This window comes from Cavia porcellus, unplaced genomic scaffold, assembly GCF_034190915.1.
Source record: "Cavia porcellus strain 051 isolate PalLab524CR breed Dunkin Hartley unplaced genomic scaffold, mCavPor4.1 scaffold_5, whole genome shotgun sequence".
Lineage (NCBI taxonomy): Eukaryota > Metazoa > Chordata > Mammalia > Rodentia > Caviidae > Cavia > Cavia porcellus.
In genome coordinates, this window is record NW_026947488.1 from 48,205,860 (window position 1) to 48,218,987 (window position 13,128).

The 13,128-nt window shown below is 52.3% G+C and overlaps 1 protein-coding gene across 1 annotated transcript; it reads right to left on the reverse strand.

Moving 5' to 3' along the window:
* Positions 1 to 5,067: 5,067 nt before the first annotated feature.
* Positions 5,068 to 12,301, reverse strand: Prnd (prion like protein doppel). The gene is made up of 3 exons (XM_013159573.3): positions 11,969 to 12,301; positions 10,138 to 10,911; positions 5,068 to 7,741 (listed from the first exon to the last, which is right to left on the reverse strand). Exon 3 carries the CDS (start codon positions 7,728 to 7,730, stop codon positions 7,200 to 7,202), a length of 531 nt encoding a protein of 176 aa, XP_013015027.1. The 5' UTR covers positions 7,731 to 7,741; positions 10,138 to 10,911; positions 11,969 to 12,301; the 3' UTR covers positions 5,068 to 7,199.
* Positions 12,302 to 13,128: the final 827 nt, after the last annotated feature.

Consider the following 13,128-nt stretch of genomic DNA (forward strand, 5'->3'; position numbering starts at 1 on the left):
GGGTCAGTTTCACGGTGCGCACATACCCTGTGGTGACAGCCCAACACTGGCCGGTGGCCACTGTTTCCCCAGGTTCAGACTCTTCTGAAGAAAGTCCTATGAGCGTTTGGGTGCATGTCTTTTTCTGGACTTCTGTTTTTTTCTTCTTTTTTTTCTCTTGAGTAGATACCCAAGAGTGGAATGGGATTGCTAGACTGTGTTTAACTATTAGAAACCACCAACCAGTGTCTCTGAGTAGTTGAAGCACTTTGTACCACCAGCAGGTTGAGGGGTAGGAGTATTTTGAGTTTTTTTTTTTTTTTGGTATTGGGAATTGAACCAGGGCCTTATGCTGAGCTGTATCCCTGGACCAGGAGTGGGTTTTTAATGTATCTCCTTCCCATTTAATCTCTGGGTCTTAACACAAACCCAATGATGGAATCTTTTCACCTCCAAACTTGGTGAAAAACTCTTTTTTGAATTCCTAGTTCCTCTTCACCTGCCAGTGGCTGTAATCACACAGGAAATGAGCCGAAGACTCCAAGTCACTGCTCGCTGTGGATCACTTAGGGTTTCTTGGGTGTGGCCCCCACCACCGTGTCCCCCGGCTCAGCTGGGTGCTGGCACACAGCCATGGCTCAGTTACGTCTGTCCCAAAGAGGCCTGCCCAGTGGCCTGGCAGCCTCTCTGTGCCCAGGTTCGCTGTGTCCCATCCTCGGGTCTGTTTCACTCCTCATGGCCTCCCTCCCTCCCACGCTGTCCCTGCCGGACTTCTCCAGACTGAGCCTGGGAACAGCACTGTCACCTCCTGGCCCTCCGAGCCTGTGGGCATGTTGTTCCCTCTTGGAGGAGGACCTGTCCCTGCCAACCTGTTCTCTCCTACTGGATGCTGCCCAAGTCTTGTCTCTGATGTTCCCAGAGCCAGCTGGTTCCCCTCCCCCCAGCTCTCACAATAGCCTGTCCGTCCCTCCAGGACTCTGTTGTTCCCATCACTGTGGGCTCTGGACTCTCCAAAGCTATGTGGCCTAAGGGGAATGTGTGTGTGTGTGTGTGTGTGTGTGTGTGTGTGTGTGTGTGTGTGTGAAACTTGTCACTGCACATAGATGTCTCCTAAAACTCTGTATTTTAATATACATTAAAAATATATACCATTACCCTTTAGGTCTTGAACAGATACTTCAGGGGCAGCCTTTTACAGTCCAGCTGGAATAAGTTCGTCCCTAATCAGCTATCTGTGAGGTCAGCACCTCTCCTATACAACAGTATCATTAAGCACCACACAGTACGGCTGCACAGAGACCTGAGAAGATGTCCCAGAGTGGGAGGAATCCAGTGTCCTCCTGAGGGGGAGAAGGAGGAAGGCAGGTGGTGGGGACAAGGAGCCAACACAAAGTGGGGGCCCAAGGGGAAACCTCCAACAGCAGCTTCCAGATTCAGCTCAGCCCTCCTCTCCCCAGAGTCCCCCAGGGACCAGCGTCATCTGTAGGAATGCAGGCCTGACCATGGCTCCCACCTTCCTCGCCCCCCTCTGATGGACAGCATTGCTAAGCAAAGTGAGGTCCTCAGACCAGCAGCTCTGGTGCCTTGGGCCACGCTGAGCCATGATGGATCTTTTATGATTTCCGGCCTCCTCTCTACATGCCACATCCCCACTGGACTGCATGACTTATGGCCTGAGTGTACTGGATGCCCCCTCACCCTCGTCTTTATAACAATCTGGTCTCTTTTCTGCACAGGACACCCTCATCCAACCTTTCAGACTGGACCTGCCTGGAAATGGTCTTGCTAGTGCCCAGGTCTAGCATGTGCCCCTGCTGTGAGGTCATTATCCATGTCCCCATGGAGATGTGAGCTCCTCGAAAGCAGTGGCAGTGACTCATTGGTCATGGTCCTGGCAGGGCTCCCAGGACTGTTAGATTTGTGATGGGAAGTCAATGCATATTTATTGCTAAGTGACCCTGCACTCCAGTGATGCTTCCCTTGTGCCATCTCCACCTTGCTGATCCCACCTCGTGCAGCATTTTCTCCAGGTGGACATGGGGGACAGGGAGCTGGAGGAAGGCTACTGTCCACCAGCAGTTCCACCCCAGCCGGAAGACCTGGGCTCGGACTCAGCAGGGCTGAATGCTTGTGGGTAGTAAGTGTGTAAAGACCACAAAGTTAGCATTTAACTTGAGCATTGCCCAGGAGCTGGTTAGGGAGGCTCCTGAGCGAAGATGTTTACATCTATTCCTTCTCCTTTACTCTCCACCCCCATAAACTGGCATACCACACACCTCTGGTCACACATTTGGGCGCATGTCCCACCAGAACATGGACACCCTGACAGCAGGGTCAGGGCCTCTGTTGCCCACTGTCAGGACTGCAGCAGAAGAGATGGGCACACAGGAGGACCTTAGTAAGTGTTTGTAGAAGGAAGGCAAGGGTTGGCAAAGGACATTAGCTCAGTGCTGAACGCAGGCATCATGACAGTGCCCAGAGGAAAAACCACCCGTGACTCTGGATGAAAGCCGTGTGTAAGGCAGAGGGCTTGAAACATAGAAATGACTGGGGTTTAGGGTCTGTTCTGAGCGAGAGTCTGACAGCTAGATTTCTGGAATCATCCTTCTCTACAGGTCAGCATCCTTGCAGCTGAGAGGGAGCAGGGTTTCAGACCACAAAGGGGTAAAATTCTAGGAGAAGCCCCTTTCGCAGTCTGTCCTTCTGCAAATGCTGTTAAAATTGGGTGTTAGACAAGGTGGCTGTTTCAGCTGGATTGAAAGCTAAGGAAAGTCCATCAATCTTTGGCCTCCTGCTGTCCTCTGTTATGCCACCAGGAGAGCAGAGGAGGGATAAATAACATTTAAGCGATGCCATGAGCTCTTTTTTCCCTCCCCGGTGCTGAACCAAAGCGAGGACTCACACGTGCTCAGCAAGAATTCTACCACTGAGCCATGCTCCCAGCCCCATTTCATCCTTGGTTGCTAAGAAGCTTTGAGTCAAAAAGCTAATTTTTTCCCCCAAAAGCTAGTTTTTTAAAAATAGAAGGTTTCCTTTTAGATTTGGAAATTCCAGCACAAAGCGAGGGACGCACCTGCCTCTCAGGCAGACCCTGTGGGGACCCAGCACTCCGGGTTGCTGTGAAAACCGCTCTCCTTGGTGCTGAAGCAATTGCCTAGGTGTGTAGCACCCTCTTTGCAGAATGCACCTGACAGGGTCACTGGGAGCCTGATCAGGTGATTGATTCTCTGCCGCACTACCCGCTGTCTCTTCTCTGCCTGCCGTGACCCCCAACCTGCCCGTTTGCTCCACTCAGCAAGGGCCACTGTATTAGCTCCTCATCCCTGACCTGTCTGTCCCGGCTTCCTCTTGTTCCTCTCGGGCCTCCTGCCAACTTCCTTCCATAGTTCATAGCCAAGCCGGCTGGGATTAAAACAATCTGCATTGTTTTTCTACAAAGGGGCTAGTATGAAAATAAGATCGGGGAATCCCAAAGGCAGGCGGGGTGGCTGAGTGGAGTTTCTGAACTTCAGACCAGGGTACAAGGAAGGCATCTTGGGGAACAGTGATGCTTGAGTATTGAAGGATGAGCATTTTGGGGGAGGTCTTCTTAGAGGAACAGGAGGGGTGCTCAGTGTGGGGGGCTTTTGCAATCTGTGGCCTCTCACATGAACCCAGAGTTACCCGGTGCCTGGTCCTGGGGCTTTCTGAGGCTCATTGTGTGAAGGAGGTCTTGGAGTTTTGGGGTCCAGCGGGGTGAATCTTTGTCCTTCCTGTTGCTTTTCCTGCTTAGAACAGAGAACCCCTACGTCCCCAGGTGAAAGTTTCCATTCACCAAAGGGAACAGCTGGGCCTGCTGCTCTGTGCTGGTCGGATGCTCTGGAATGCGCTTGGCTGTGTCTCAAGGACACAGGTGCTCGTACCTCCTCCCCACTGTGCAGGGAATGGGGCTTACTCTGTGCACAGGGTCTCTCATTCCCAGGGGGATCTGGCTCCTTTGTCTCCCACTGAAACAGTCCTGCTGCTGGCAGCAAGGCAAGATTTTTGTGTCCCTCCTCCATGACCCTGGCCTGGGGGCAGGGCGGGCAGGCTGCCTCTGTCCTGGCTTTCTGAGAAGGCTGCTCTTCAGTAGAGCACCGGCTGGGCTTCAGGTGGCAACACTGAAACTCAGCACAATGCCACCCAGTGCAGTTCATGTGGCAGGTGTGGTCTGTCACCATGCTGTCTGCCTACGGGCACAAGGGCCCCACTGTCAGTGTTCTAGTAGGGACCTCTGTGTTATGTGGGGATGTGTGGCACCTCGGGGTTCTTGTCCAGCCGTATACAGCAGTGAAGGTGGAGGTGTGAGACGTGCCCACACTGCAGTGTGAAGCAGGGTGCGGCCCCCCCCTCACTACCACTCACAGCCAGCTGTTTGAGAGCTTAGGGAGGGACTGTGGGCAGCTCCAGCCAAACTCACTGGGCCTGGGGGTGGAGCTTCTCACGTTGTCCAGTGCATCCTGGACCAGGGGGCCCAAGGGGCCCTGGGATCTGATCATCTGCCCAAATCCAGGGCCGGGGGAATGCAGCCACTGTGATAGTGGGCCCAACCTGCTCCTCTAGGGATCCCGACACCTAGAGGACAGTATCACTGGGAAGAAGGTACTTGCACGAATAACACTGCTAAAAGTTTGTCAAAGGCCAGGTCAAACCTTACTGCCCCTGGTGCCAGGAGCTTGGAGCCCAAGAGATCCCTGCCTCTCTCCATGTTTCTCTTCCAGACATTTTAGGCCAAGAACCAAGTTTAGAAAGGGAACTGCTAACAGTTTTAGGGTATTCAGATGGACCTTAGGATCAGAATTACTTAGGGAGCTTTGGATGCGCTCTCTGCAAAGGAGAGGAAATACATAAGCAGCTTTTGTGGATGAGGTAACTCTGCATACTGAAATGACATAGGAACTCTGGAATTAACGCCATTCTTACACTGCTGAGAGGGAATGCAATTGTTTCAGCTATGTGAGAATATAACTGGGTTGCATCTAGTAATGTTTTAATCACACACAGGCTTTGTTCCAGCAATTCTACATGTGTGGGTCTGTTCTTCAGAAATAAAAACACCAAATTGAAAGATTGTACATATAAAGATGTTTATTATTTGCAGGGTGGAGGGGGGGAACCCCACTGGCAACAGTCTGAAGGCCCATTGACAAGGAAAGGATTAAATCAACCATAGTATATCTGTACCATGGAATATCACACAGCAATGTAAAAGGACAAGTTAGCTGAGCATAATATATCTGAGCATATTAAAAGGGGTGGGGCTATACCTCAAGATGGAAGGAGGGGATGGGGTTGGGGAAATAGGAAAATAAAATCATAGGAAAATGGACAAAAAGTCTTGAATAATGGAAACATTTAGACTCTAAAAGCTCACCTGTATTATTATAGCAAATTCAGGCATTTTTATATACAGATGTATAAGAAGATAATAAATAGGAGATTGCAAGGGAAATGAAAACTGACTTAATTTAATGCCACGATTGGAGGTTTTTTCTGTGTTTTAGATTTCTGTTGTAATTTTAATGCATTTTCATTTAAACAAAAAATCCTTAGACCTTAAAAAACCAACATTTGGGGGCCAAGAATGCCATGGTCGCTGAAATTATTCACATTGTAAAATGACCTGGGCAAGGATCATTCAGAAGCACCTCACAGTTTCTTGCTCATAGCAGGTGCAGCATAGCTCTTGGCTCAGGTGAAAAGCCAGGCTCCCAAAGTCAAACGTGAGCAAGGATGTCCAAATTCACACGGTTTCCATTAAAATCTCTTAAGAACAAATTTCACATTCGAGCTCCGCCCGCCGTGGGATGCGAGGTCCTTTAGGGGGCGCTGCTGCGCACACCCTTCTAATTAAACTCACAGCCAGCGCGCTGTTCCAAGGCCAGCTTCAGACTCTGAGTACATTTTCTTTCTTTAATAGCACTCTTATCATTTTAAAAAATAGGATGCAAGATTTAACTCCCCAGCTTTGCACTCAGATCTGGACCTAAGGAGGCAGGGGAAACCCAAGGAGAATGTAGGTTTGCAGGGAAGATTTTGTCCTAGGCTGCACTGCCCCAGGTCCTTCCTTGCTAAAACTTTGCAAGTGTGTCCTGGAGAAGAGCTGAGAGCGGCAGTCCTGGCTGAAACCACACCAGCGCACGCCTTCCTTCCATGTGAAACCCGCTACAGCTGCGCCCTGCTGTCTTCACGGCCGCTCTGCACTCCTGCCAGGACCCCAGAAGATGTGGGAGTATCCCAGAGCATGAGATTCATGTTGTACTTAAAAGAGAATCATTTTTTAAAAACACGTTTTAAAAACTAGTGAGATGCTGGGTCAACTCTTGCAGGTGACAGGCACAGGTTCCTCAGTGGAACCTAAGACACCACTTCTTTTGCCCTTTTTGGTGAGTAGTTATGTTTTTGCTGTGAGATGTGATTTACAGAGACAACAGCCCTCGCCAAAGCCCATGTGGTGTCCCAAGGACCGACAGCAATCACGGAGAGTGGCACATACTGGAAGCTCTTTAAAAATTCTCTGGAGAATGTGCCTAAACTGATACACATAAGGCCAGGGGACCACTGCAAGCAAACACCGTCACTGAAGGATGCTTTTCTGAGCACACAGACCATTGCTGACAGGGGAACAGCAAGCACTGACCCTTTTTGTGAAACAGAACCCAAATGCCACAGTGACCCGCTGCAGCCCTCTGCTCTGTGAGCCGGCTGGGCTGAATTCCCTCGCAGCCTGACCCCCAGCCTCTTTTCTATTTTAGATCAGTTTTCTCACTAGATTTGGGCTTAATGACATGAGTTAAACTCAACTTCCATGCACCAAGATATCAAAGCACACAGCAGGTGGTCAGGTCTTTACTTCTAAATCTGTTTTCTTAGAGAAAGCCTGCTCCGCCTTGCAAGCCACAGAGAGATCAGAAGGTGGCCGGAGGGAGCAGAGCAGCAAACACAGGGTCAGGGTTAGGCTACGGCTGAGTCCTGTGACTCTGGGTGACCTGCTTCACCTCTCTGAGCCTCAGTTTCCTAATATGGAAAATGGGAATCCCACCGAACAAATACCAGGGGGAGTTCTCAGGGGTGATACTGGAGACGCTGACAAGGTGCTGTTCTTTGGTACCTTCAGGACACACGGGGCAGGGGTGGGGGAACTGGGGTGACTGCAGCCTGCTCACCGGCTCATTGTGGAGGCTGCCAGCTTTCTTTCCAGCTTATTTCACGAGGCCCCATATGATGAGCAGCCCACAGAGCATCGCCGGCTGGTTCACGGCCACCTGGAGCCCTGCTCCGCTGTTCACCCAGAAGTCACAGTGCTTGGCCGAGCAGAGCTCCTTGATCAGCCGCCACAGGATGCGCTGGTGCAGCTTGTTGTCCTGCTTCTCTCGGGAGAACTCGGCCTGGTTGGCTGCCTGGGTGGCGTTGATACAGCTGGTGACCAGCACCTCCTTGGTCACGTTGGTGTCGGAGCAGCCGTTGTAGTGGATGCCGTCGGGGAACTGCCAGTAGTTGGTCTCGTAGTAGCGGTTGCCCTCGGCTCCGAAGTCGATGTTCAGCTTGTGGCCCTCCTTGATGAAGGCTCCTGGGCGGGTCATGGCCACACGTGCCTCGGTGACTTGCGATGGGCTGGGCGTAGGCTTCCGGCCCCACCTGATTCTGTGCTTTATGCCCCGAGCAGCGACAGAGGAGAAGTGGCACTGGAGCAGGACACAGACCAGTGCCCACACACACAGGGACGTCTTCATTACGGCAGAGTCTGAGGGAGACAAGGACCTGCGGTTAACATCTCTGCTGGGCTCCCGGGCCTTCCAAGGATTTTTTTCTTTTCTTTTCTTGGGACTGGACCCAGGGTCTTCCCTGTTTTTTTCCTTCCTCCTTCCCTTTCTTCTTACTCCTTGCCCCACTTCTTCCCTCTCTTTTTCACCCTTTCTCCCTCTTTCTCTTTCTTTCTTTTGAGTGAGGGTGTCATTAAGTTACTGAATTTTCCAGGCTGAGCTCAAACTTGCAGTCCTCCTGCCTCAGCCTCCCAGGGTGTGCCCCAGTATGCCTTCTATTGAACCCAAGCCTCATGCATGCCAGGCAACTGCTTGAGCATGAGCCACAGCCCAGGCCTCGTGTGTAGCAGGTTTCAAGCAAAGAAAGCATCCTTGCATCATTTCCATTTTCCCGAAAGCACCACAGTACTCCTGTGCTTGGGCTGCACAGGGTCAGCTCAGATCCTCTGTTTCTCTGCTTTTGCTGGGAATTAGTCCGCTCGGGGCCTGATCTTGGCTTTCTCAAGGAGATAAGAAGCTGCAACTGACAACTATGAAGCCTCTGAACATGCATGGGAAAATAAATGAGTAATGAGTTAGCACATACAGGGTTGCATTAGTATTCCCAAGCTTTCCATTCAAAGGTTCCTGGGAGGTAAAAGAATTTGGAATTAAACATGGCTGCCCATGGACAGGATGTTCATGCCATTCCATACCCGTATTGTTCTAGATTAGCTCTGTGTCAGGCACAGTCTATCTTCCAGTTAGAGAAAGTTACTGACTCCTGGCAGCTGATCCTAAAGGTCTTTACAAGAGAGAGAGAGAGAGAGAGAGAGAGAGAGAGAGAGAGAGAGAGAGAGAGAGGAGAGAGAGAGAGAGGAAGATGAGGAGAAGAGGAGGAGGGCAGAGGGGAAAAGAAGGATTCCAAATTCCAATTATGGAATCCCAGGTTCCCCAGTCAAGGGGTAAAAGTGTCCTAGAGGCGCCCTGTTCAATCCCACCCCCTGCTCACCCTGATGGCTCACTGTTGAACTCCCATCGTGTCAGCTCCTGCGTGAAGCTCTGTGTGACTGCCTAACTTGCTTCTCACATGGGGTAGATATGGAATCATCCCTATCTTTGAAGAAACAGCAGCAGGTGGCAGGTTTACACACACTCTGTATGAGGTAGACTTTGGGGGCCACTCACTGTGTCCCCTGCTTTGGCAGGAGGTGTGGGGCATAAGGGCCCCTAAACCAAGCAGAGAGTAGAGTCCGGGAGCTGCAAGGGCAGGTCGGGAGGTGACGAAGGGGATCCTGGAGATGAAGGGGAGGTTAGGAGGCCCTGGGAACTCCAGGGGGAGTCCTGGCTCAAGATGGCCCCCAGGTACCCAAAGTGCTGCTCATGCCCACCCCCTCCTGGGAGCCTGCCAGATTTTGGTTCCTGAGAAGACAATAGCCATTGTGGAAATCCACCCTCAGGGCCAACCGTCAGGGGCATTCCTGCACCTGGGTCTTGGTCTGCCTGGACCAGGGACACAGAGGCGTCCCTGTAGCTGAGTGTGCCTGGGTTGTCTCCCAGGGGAGGCTGAGTGCATGGAGCCGGAGCTGGAGGATGCCAAGAGACCTTGCTTAGACCCACACCCTCTATCCCACCTGCAGCATTGCAAAGGTGATTAAGGTTCCCCTGCTAACATGTTCCGCTCTGGTGCACCACTGGTTCTTACATTTAAAAAGAGGGATGAGGAGCTGGGCGAGGTGGTGCACTCCTACAATCACAGCATCTGGGAGACTGAGGCAGGAACCTTGCAGCAAGTTCAAGGCCAGCCTGAAGCCTGAATTACACAGTGAGACCCCGTCTCAAGGATGAAAAGCAAAAATAAATAAACAGGGGCAAAATACAGCCCAAGAGCACAGCCAGTCACCCTTGCAAGGCTGTGAAGAGGCCCTGCTCACCTGTCCTTGCTTCCGACGTGGCTGGTCTCTGCCCCCAGGTGAGCTCGAGCCTCCAGCCCTAGCACCCACCCCTCTCTGTCCCTCCCACAGTGAACCCAGAGCACCTTCTCCTGAGAGCAAGCACTCATCAGTCTCCTAAAGAGAGGGTCGCACCCATGTCCCCAGCCCATACCGCTTGGTAGGAGCAATCTTAAATGAGAGAAACAACATGATTAAGACTTAGGTGAGTCAATTTAAAAAAATTAGCACAGAATTCTCAAGAAACAATTTAGTTTGTGCTGTAAAGGCTTAAAGAGTAGAACGAATTCCTGAGCAGCCAATCCAAAACTGGCATTGAATTATAGCGTCAAAGCCCAGCCAGGCTGCCCTACTGAGAAGAATGGCTCAGGGACCCATCCCGGGACAGGGGTCCATACAGTCACCGCGTGGTTTTCAGTCTGTGGTGGACGAGCTCCCGCACCTACCTGGCTGTCTTCTCTGGCTGGGAGCACCCTGCAGCCTGCCCTGTGAAGTCCTGCAGCCCAACTGCCTGCCAGCAGCAGGGCCTCCCAGCTATATAGGAGTGCGGGGGAGGGGGCTTCGAGGCAGCCCCAGCAGCCCTGCCCTCCCTGGCAGGACCAATTGCTGCTCCGGCCCCTCCTTCATCCTGGGAAGGACCGGCCTTCCTCTTACTCTTGACTGATACAACCGTGTGAGGATCCTGAAGTTAGAAAGGCCCGAGAGAGAGGAGCCCCTGGAGCTGGAATTGAAAAGGCTTTCAGGGTCTGCTGCAGAGGGGCTCAAACAAGCCCGGCCGGGCCCGGCTACTGCCCTGCCCTGCCCCAACCTCCCACTGCAGAGGGGCAGCTCCGGCAGCCTCGCAGCCTCGGGAGGAGGGTCAGCTCCGAAAGAAGGGCATGTGCACCAGGCCCACCAGGCCCTCCTTGCAGGAGACTGCAGTCGGGAACAGGGGCCTCCGTCCCTGCCCAGGGGAGGAGGCAGAGCAGGGCTAATTTGAGGGCGAGCCCTGCGGGCTGCTCCGGGCCTTGCGAGATGTTCAGAGCTATAGGACCAGGAGGCAGAGAAGAGCGAGAAGACACCACACAGATGGGGCCGACAGTGCTCCTAGGAGTCTGTTCCCCTCTCTGTAATGCTCCTCGCAGTGTGGAGGGCAGCCGGGACCTTTCCTGGACTTCTTATGGTCCAGTCTCGTAGTTACCGTGCCAGGACTGGTTCGGACGTCCCTGTTACGTTCCTCACTGCAAGGAAAAAATAAAAAGTAAGTTCTGGTGATGAGAATAGGGTAAATGTGCCTGTAACTAAAATGCCATCGTTATCCTAGTGCGACCCCACCACCGTTCAGCGCTAACTGCTTTCAGAGCTTCGTGGCAAACCAAATTCAGCGGTAGTTCCTGAAACCACCAGCAGGTGGTGCCAGAAGAGCTCACAAAGACTGTAGCCTGGAGGTGGGAAAATCCCGCTGCTAAGGGCACTTCTGCAGAGATACAGGGCTCTGCATGGGTTTGGGGTTGGTAGCCTGGAGTTTTCTTTTATGTTTTTAGTTTTTAAATTTCTCTCTCTCTCTCTTTCAGAAATAGGGTCTTGCTATGTAACCCAGGCTGGCCTCACACTTGTGATGACTCTCCTGCCTCAGCCTCCTGGGTACTGGGATTAGAGATGTGCACCACCACAGTTGTTGATTTATTTCCTTCTTTTAAAAAAAGATGTTTCTATTTCCTCTTTTTTTCTTTATCTCTGAGACAAGGTCTTGCTGTGTAGCCCAGGCTGCCTTCACACCCATGGCAATTCTTCTGCCTCAGCGTTCTGAGTGCTGGAGTTACAGGTGTGCACTACCGTGCCCAGCCACAGACTTTTAGAGCCACAGACTTTTTGTGCTTGTAATCACAAACAGATAAGTAGTGTAACCTTAGTAATGGGTTATTTGCAAAGAAGAATGAAAGGGTTTGGGCCCAGACAGGACACTGTAGCCAGTAAAGCCAAGGAGCTCCTATCTCCCCCTCCCCTAGGAATCTACCTCTGGCGCCAAACTTGTGCCAATGGGCTACCTGTGCATCCCTAATGCCCCCTCAGGCACCACCCCTAACCTAAGCCACATATAGGCCCCCACTCCACGTGTTCCACGGAGAGATCGCGGACCGGGGGTGGAGATGCCGCACCACGGGGGATCGGGGATGTCTCTCCTCACATTCTCAAAATAAAGGTCATTTATATTTCTTTCTTTCTTTCTTTCTTTCTTTTTTTTTTTTTTTTTTGGTCTTTTTTTCCTTTTTTATCGGTACCGGGGATCGAACTCACCACTGCCTGCTTGCAAGGCAGACGCTTATGCTGCTGAACTAAATCCCCAGCCCCGGTCATTTATATTTCATACTTCTTATCTTTCCAGCCGCCGCCGGTCCCCCACAGTTCTACCAAAGAAGAGGAAAAGAAAGCGAATATTTCAGGACCCAGAGACAAGGACATTGTTCAGTGCAAATGGCTGGTTAGGCTTCGGCCTGTTCAGAGCTGGGAAAGTACACAGAATCCTCTGGTCCAGCTCCCTGGCCCTGGGAGATCACGGGTCCAGATAGGCCCAAGGTCATCAGCTAGGGGGACAGTGTGGTCCCAGCAGGCCCACCGCTGCACCCTGACCCTGAATCCATCCAGCCTGCTGGCTGCCCCGCTCCTTTATCTCTAGCTGCGCCTGCTGCGTCCTGTTCCCTTCCTAGGCTTCACCCAGGAGGATGGTGGGAGGCTGGGTCTGCGCTGATGAAGTTGCAGATTCCTCTTGACTGGGAACAAAGGACTGTTTTCAAGGCACAGAGGAGTTTGATGAGCGGCTGAGGGTGGGCGTGGGCCGGGTTCTGGAAGACAGCGGCAGCGAGGCCAGGAGCTGTTTAGTATATGCAAGTGCAGAGCCGCTCCAGGCCTGCCAGGGTGGACAGAGGTCGGGGACGGGGGTTGGGACGCAGGCAGTGTTGCATGAGCCTAGAGGCCGGGTGGGAGGGGAGCTGAGGTGTCTGGAGCCTCCTGCGGAGAACAGGAAGGGTGGGGCAGATGCCACGGGGGCTGCTGTTGCATGCTGCAGGGGCCGTACAAGAGCCTTTGTACCTTAACACAGAGACTGTGGCTGCTAGGGCAGCACCTCCCATGTGGGCCAAACCGTGTACAGAGAGGCCGCTTGTGGAGAGATCACAGGCTTGTGGGCCACGAATGGCAGAGCATAAACCAGGCAAAGCAGCTCAGGGTCCAGGGATAGAGAAAGAATGAAATCCGTCTTGGAAAATCGTCCTCGTTATACAGCTGGCAGCTGCCAGGGCCTGACCATGTATGTCCTGTTAAAATCCCTATGTCAGATCTTACCCCAAGGTGGGGTAGTAGGAGAGGGCCTGTGGGAGGTGTCAGGGCCTGAGAGTGGGGCCCCTGAGTCTAGAGTTAGTGCCTTCATAAGAGAGGCCGGGGAGAGCTGTCTCGTCCCT

Excerpts from the sequence above, each read along its gene's own strand:
- Prnd (XM_013159573.3), bottom strand. The coding sequence starts at position 7,730 with ATGAAGACGTCCCTGTGTGTGTGGGCACTGGTCTGTGTCCTGCTCCAG.